General features: G+C 53.9%; 1 protein-coding gene across 1 annotated transcript in view; it reads left to right on the top strand.

Moving 5' to 3' along the window:
• Positions 1-80: 80 nt before the first annotated feature.
• LOC104275807 (inner centromere protein A-like) overlaps positions 81-6,981 on the top strand; it is a gene marked incomplete at its 5' end in the record, with an annotated part of 15,571 nt that continues 8,670 nt past the window's right edge. The window contains 7 exon segments of the mRNA XM_009871860.1: positions 81-194; positions 2,405-2,510; positions 2,578-3,061; positions 4,188-4,239; positions 4,875-4,908; positions 5,641-5,740; positions 6,360-6,450. Of these exon segments, the coding sequence (XP_009870162.1) occupies positions 81-194; positions 2,405-2,510; positions 2,578-3,061; positions 4,188-4,239; positions 4,875-4,908; positions 5,641-5,740; positions 6,360-6,450 (981 nt within the window).

The raw sequence follows: 6,981 nt of genomic DNA, 5'->3' as shown, positions 1-6,981 counted from the left end.
CCAGGACTCTAAAATACCACATGTGTGATGTGTCTTTTGGGGAGGAGAAGCAATCTCTCTGGCCTGCTTTTGCCCCGCAGTGACTTTGGAGCCGAGCCCAAGTTAATGGCAAAAACGCCGTCGCAGAGGAGACGTCCCAAGAAAAGGCAGTCGTCCTGCCTGAAAGATGAAAATAAGGAGCCAAACAGGAGGAGGTGGGTGAGGTGGTTTGTTGTGCCTGTGTGTGCGAGAGTGAAAGAAAACAAGCTGTTTTCCGGGTACGCCAAACCGTAAAACAGCCACTTCATTCCCTATGAGCAAACACCTTGAAAAGGCTGTGTCGCTGTCAGTCAGTGTTCTGGTTCCTGCAACATAGAGTTGACTAGTTTCCTTCACTTTCTTTTTTGTTTTTTCTAATTAGAAACAAGAAAAAACATTTTGGGATTTTTTTTTTGTGTGGTTTGGGATGTGTTTGTTTTGATTTTTGGCCAGAGGTTGCTGCTGGTGTTCACTCCATAAACTGTTGTGTTGTCTGAGAGAACCTAAGGATGGAACTTGCCACCAGCAACGAGCAGGAGCATCATGTCTGTGGGCGACTGACCTGGGAGCAGACGCAGGGGGGTTAGCAGTGCAGCTGAAGTGGAAATCCCAAGTGACCTGCTGAGAACTGACCGTGCTTGAGGTTTTTAAAGCCAGTCGTAAGCAGACAAGAGCTGCCTGCAAAGAAGTGTGAAGGTGGGAGGGCACAGGATGTGATTTAACTGCGTGTGTAGTCAGAGTTGCCTGTGATGCTAATTAACTTCCCTGAAGTCACAGCTTTGTGCAGCAGGCTCTTGTCTTGTGGGAGAAGAAAACATTGCAAGTCTGACCGGGGAGAGCTCTTTAGACTTACTGTTAGTTCTCAGGCAGCAGCTGGATTGCTCCCCTCAGGAAGAGCCGTCTTGCAGACGTTTTTTTCCTAATTTAAAGTTAGTTTTGGGAAAGATCTGCTGATGTGACCAAATGCCCAGGCAGGCGGTCACTTGTCAGCCAGAAGCTCGTGCTGCAGTTCAGCACCTTGTGCCTCACTCTGCAGGGTCTGGCTGTTGTTTTCCTTACTCTGTTTTTTTGGATGTGCCTTTTAAAACCCGTTTTTCAGTGTAGTGGTAATTGAATGCTTCCCACTCGGACTTTTTTGCTAATTCTAGTAAAAGCACTAAAGGCTACAATGAGAAATTAAGAGAAGGAGGCTGGAAGGAGGGCAGAGGGTGTCAGCTTGGATACTGGCAGGAGGACCAGTCAGTGCTGGCTGATGGTCACACGCCATGGCGGTAAAACCTTTCTCTTACGCCCCGGTGGGTTTTCCTGCCCACCTTGTCATGGATGTCCACATTGGCTCTGTTTCATCTTTGTCACGATCTCTGCCCTTGCCCTGGCTGCTGTGACATCGGGAGCTGCCTTTCTCTGCGCAGCCAAAGTTGCCCCTTGGGTTTGGATTTGTCCGCCTGAGCTCCTGGACTTGCTGACCACATGTGTGGCTCTGTCCTCTCCTCACAAGTTACTGCTGCAGCAGAGGACTTGGTCACCGAAGGTCCCTGGAGCTCTGCACAGCTGGTCAGGTTTAACTGAAGCTACTGTACCTGAAAATGTTTCTCTTAAATAAAATGTTCCCAAGTCCTAACCGTGTGGGTGTTGGTTTGTTTCCTGCCTTGGGATCGTGATGTCGGGTACTGCGTGTGTGGCAGCATCGTGGTGCTCCCCGGCCTGTTCCCGCTCTGTGCTTGGAGCCGTGGATGTCCTGTTGGCTCTCCGGTCCCTGGCTCCCTGGGTGCATTTCGTGCAGAGCAGCCTGGCAGAGAGCAGCGGAGCCTTCTCTTTCCAGCTGGGAGCCTGCAGATCTCCACAGGGGAGGCTTCCCTGTGGGGCTGTTCCTGGGAGACCCCGATGTCTGGGATCCAAAACCCCTGCCTGGGTGGATGTCTGTGCTTTGCTCAAGGCAGGCAGCCTGGAGCTGGTCGTATGATGTGACTTTACTGTCCCCTGGTGTCAGCTTTGCTCGGGATGAGGGTTCCTGTGCGTGGAGCAGCGGGAGTCCTGGTCCACCCTGCCCCAGGGTGGTGGCAGGAGAGAACGTGCCCTGCGTTCCTGCCTGTGGTCTGGGACGGCAATGACCCGGGAAAAGCATCTTGCAGGCAGCAGAGAGCAGTAAGCAGCAATTTCTAAATGGTTCCAGCTAAATTTGCCAGAGCATGTCTGTGAGCTTTCCAGGTTCAGCCCCTGCTTTTCCCCCATGATGATAAGCGATGGGTTGTGAGGGGGAGCGGTGGAGGGAAGAAGCCTGCAGCTTTGCTTCAAAACTTGTTTGCTTTTTTTGTTTGCCTCTAAAAACAATTTGGGAGCAGGGAAGACTCCTTCATCACTTCATTTTAAATTGTATTTGTTTAAGGTCATCCAGAAGGAGAAGCAGCACCAAGCCAGTGTTTTCCAAGCTGAGTTCCCAAAGGCACCAGAGCAGAGAGCAGCCCAGGGTCGCCGGCCGCCCGCTGGAGGAGGTGGCTGTGCCCAACTGCGCGAGCAGCTCCTGGGCTGACGCTGGCACCAAGCTCCCGGCACCACCAGAAGCACCAGACTCCGTGGCCAAGTCAGCCTCAGGGCACCACCCGCGGCGATGCCACCGTCACAGGGCAGCAGCTGCCCGAGGGGAACGCGGCCACCGAGCTGTGCAACGCATCTCCTGCTGCCCTAATCCCTGCTGACTGCGCAAGAGATGGGGAGGAGGCCCCTGAGAGAAGAGTGAATACGTCTACTCCCAAAGCTGCTAGGAGTGGAGATCCTGCCGTGCTCGGAGGAGATTGGTCTCCTCAAGGCCTCGAAAAGGTGTTTTTCCAGGACTCTGGAAGCAAAATGACGGCAGCAAGATCCAAACCACGCCGCTCCTCGGGACGCCGAAGCTTTGCGGGCGGCCCCCACAAGACCCGTAGGGCCTCCTTTAAGTATTCACTGACTGTCAAAAGAGAGAGCATGATCCGGAGGTCGATCAGCAGGGCCAAGTCGAAGAAGGCGGCGGGGCGAGAGTCCTCCTCTGCCTCCAGCAGAGTGAGCTGTAAGTGTCTGTCGGTTCTTGTCGAGTGCTTTCATTTGGCCAAATCAGCTTCTCGGCGCGGAGGGTAAAGCAGCTGTGGAGCTGCTCATCGCTGTGTAGGCTGGCTCTGGCTCCTTTCAGTCTCCTCGCTGATCAGCCTTGTGGCTTCCACCCTTTCAGGGTGGATCTGAAGGTCCCTGTCTGCTGTTGGACCAAGTCTCAGGGCACATTTTGCCGCGGGAGGAGAAGGAAGCATCTGTGGGGGCACAGGGCTTGGAGGTTGGTTTACATGGGTTGTGGGTAGGCAAAAAAAAAAAAGAGTGAAAAGGAAAATGCGGTCTGGCTGGTTCTAGCCACGTGTGTGGTTTGGCCGATCAGAAGAGACTATTGCCTTCCCTGGGGAGGGGATTTAATTGTGTGTCTTCTGCCAACTCTCCAAAAAATCTATAGGAGCTGAATGCCTCCACCCCTGGATTTGGCAGAGGAATGTAAATGCTTGTTGGGTGAAGACAGAGTGGATGGCCTGAGAACCAAACAGAGCAGTTGTCAGAGGAGACAAGATTCAGAAATCCAGGCTATTCCTGGTGGCACTAAACTCCACATATCCTCTGTTCCCCCTGCTCCTGGAAGGTTTTGCTGTTTGGACTTTCTAAAAATCGTTGCTTCTGAAGTCAGATTGGCTTCTAATAAAGCACAGAGGCCTTTGGTATTTAGCTCTGTCAGCTTTGAGTCACACCGTATCTAGGCATTTGTTATAACACTTCCAGCTAAGTGGTGTTATGGGGGGGGAATGTAATCAGCCTAAATCCAGCAAATCTCTGCACAAAACCCTGCAGGGAGGCAGGAGCTGAAGTCGCTTGACTGGGAAGTGCCGTCTCCGACACAGGCAGGCGCATGTTTGTGCAGCTGGAGCAGGCTGCAGGCAGAGGAGCTGCTGCTTCAGCTCCCTGCCTTCCCAGCCCACACCAGCTTGTCAGTGACACTCGAGGGAGGTGGTGGTGCTGGTGTGGAAAGCTGAGATGAGCAATCGGCGTCTTCCCTGGGAGGAAAGCCTGCACAGAGACCCGAGCTCTACCACGCGCACGTTGCTGCCCTTGGGAAGCCTCAGAACGAAATCCCCGAGCTAGCTCATGTTTTTCTCCTCCAGGTCAGAACTCCTTGGAGGTTTTTGTGGAAGAGGATGTGACCAGCAGCATGAGGTGAGGCGACCATGCAAAACAGGCATGAAGAAACCACAGAAAGCCCCACAAGGACGCTGTATGGGTTGTGTTACAGAAACAGGACTGGCTTTGCGATGGATTGTTTAGGTGATGTTGTCACCTGGGGCTGGCTGATGTTTCCAAGTTTGTGCTCTTCAGGCACAACCCTTCCCTTTGAGAAGTCGGCTGGGACCATGGTGAGATTGAGCACTGCACTGGGAGGGTCCAGCCAGTGCCGAAGGGCCCAGGAGGCGCAGGAGGGAGGAGGCGGTTGCTCTGCCCACTGTGGGCTGGCCACGTGTGGATTCTGCCCAGGGGTCCTGGCTGCAGCCAGCTCCAAGTGCCCAGTGAGAGATCAGGCTCAGCCCAAGGCTCAGGGAGCTTCCTCTTTACCTGCTGCTGGGAAGCCCTGCAGAAGGGGACGCGGCTCGTCGTGGCGCTATTCAGCGGTGCGATGAAATGGTCTGTCAGAAGACTTCACAGCTCCACCTCTGTGGCTTGGCTGAAGCAGGCTTCTGCCTCTGGGTGCACTTAGATTTATCAGCGCTTTCCTTGGGCTGCTGTGTGCTGGTTCTTATCACCTGTAACTCACTCCTCAGAGAGTTGAAATAATTAATAATCTCTTTTTTTTACAGACCCAGCCCTGAACTGAATCAGCCAAGTGAAAAGGTAAGTTCTAAGGAACAATGTGCAAACTATTCACCTGGACATCTCGCCTGAGCCGGTACCTTTTGGTGAGCATTGCCGCTGGGAGCCGGGAACGTGGCCAAGGGTTGTTCTGTCATGTCCCATCACGCGCAGCAAAGGTGCCGCGACGTCAGGCAGAGCTGCCCTTCCCATCCTCGAGTGGCCGGTTAAACTGGCCAGAGCTCCGGTTCCGAGGCATTTTGTGCCTTGATAAGGTCTCTTCAGGATGAAGCTCGTGGAGGTGCTTGGCCAGGTTCCCAGGAGTCAGCAAGCATTTGCCCATCAGCCGGGCGCGGTAATTGGCTGTGGGCATCCTGAGCCCGCTCTGCTGCGCGGCTGGTTTGAGCTACAGCAGCCGGGAGGGCAGCTCCAGTCAGCGTGCTTCCCCCAGCTGCTGGGGCCCTGTGTGCAACTGGCCGGCGTCAGCTGGCAGGACACAAACCCATCCCAGCCTCTGAGCTGGTGACAGCACCCTGCGTGGCTGTGCTGTGAGCCAGCGGCAGGACCCTGTCACTGAGATGAGCCCGTTGGCCTCAGTGCAGGACTGCTCTGCAGAGAGAAGCAGACCCCAGCCCGGCAGCTGGAACGCAGTTGGAAGGGACTGGCTTTTTCAGGGCAGCAAGTCCACCATAGCCTTTTCTTTCTTTCTTTCTTTCTTTCTTTCTTTTTTTAGCAGCTATGTGCTAAGAGAATATTTGTTTCCTTTCTGTGCAGGCTCCTGAAGACGTCGTCACTTCAAGCAGAAGCGTACAAGCCGTCAGCCCCCCTGCACAGCGCTTTCCCCTTACTGAACAGCAGGCAGGGAACAGTGAAGGTAACTTTGAGCTGGTTTTGCTTTTCTTGCATGAACCCCCAAAGACACACAGAGCAGGGAGTCAGCGTGAGGGTTTGTGGAACATGTAGGACTTGTTGAGGTAAAACCGCCTCTGAGCAGTTGAGGTAATTTTTCAGGTATCTTGCCCCCTGAAGAGGCGAGACATGCAGTTAGATAAGCAAGGACGCCTTGTGAATGTGTCTGAGCCTTGAGACAAACGCTGTCCCGTCCAGCTTCACTGAGTGAGGGCGCTTTTGAAGGAGATTGCTCTTAGACCTGGGATCTTGCACACAGCATAACATTCTGTTAAAACTCCTTGGCATCCCTTCCCTCTGGGTTTCCATGATGTGAGGATTTACGGGTACTGTTTATGTACCATGCCCCTGAACCGGGCAAGGGGCACGTTTGGGCTGTTGTTGTGCCCTGCAGGGCCTGGTGGGCTGGAAGCTGCCCTCTGCTTTCTGGTGTTCCTGCACAACACCAACATGCCAGGTAGCCCCCCGGGCTTCTGGGCTCTCTGGTGAGGAGCTGCAGACCTCTGAGCACACGAGAGCCGGGGACAGGGGCTGGAGCCCACAGGGTGCCTCCCACATGGCACCGACTGCGGGTTTCTTCGCAGGAAGTCGTGTGAACCCGAACAACAAGCCCCAGAACGAGAACCAGGAGCAACCCCACTGTGCCAAGGCCCGGGAGAACCCTTCACGCATCTGGTACGAGACATTTGCACGAAGGAGGAGTGAGCCAGTGGGTTGGAAGGACTTGGGCATGGCCCTTTAATGTGTTTTAAAAAGCTCCAGGTGTTCATTTCTCTGCCTTCCCTCTGCACTTCCAGTGGAGTTTTAACATCTTCTTTGGTCAAATCTTGTCTGCTGAGAGTTTCTTGTGACTTCTCGAGCCTTGTTTGGGTCTGGGATGCAGCTCTGGCTCGGGGAGCAGACACCTGAGTTCATGCACAAACCAGGAAAAGTGACTAAAGTAGCACAGTTACCTCACAGCTCAGGGGTGGCTCTGAGCAGCTCCTGAAGGAGTAGGCTGAGGCTAATTTCAGAGGGCAGCACGAGTGACTGACTTGTTTATTTTTATCTTGTGCAAGTGTCTGGAATACATGGCTTGTTCCCTCACTGCTTCTCTTACTGGTGTTTCACGTGTGATTTCAGCTGCTTTTGGTCTCCTGCCCTGGTTTTACTGAGGTGAATTTGCTGCGGGTGGTGGGTGGGAAGGGCGGTGATGGTAGCCTCTGC

The sequence above is a fragment of the Apaloderma vittatum genome, unplaced genomic scaffold (assembly GCF_000703405.1).
Source record: "Apaloderma vittatum isolate BGI_N311 unplaced genomic scaffold, ASM70340v1 scaffold27056, whole genome shotgun sequence".
Classification (NCBI taxonomy): domain Eukaryota; kingdom Metazoa; phylum Chordata; class Aves; order Trogoniformes; family Trogonidae; genus Apaloderma; species Apaloderma vittatum.
The sequence above is the reverse complement of the archived record's forward strand: the minus strand, read 5'-3'. Positions and strand labels throughout refer to the sequence as shown.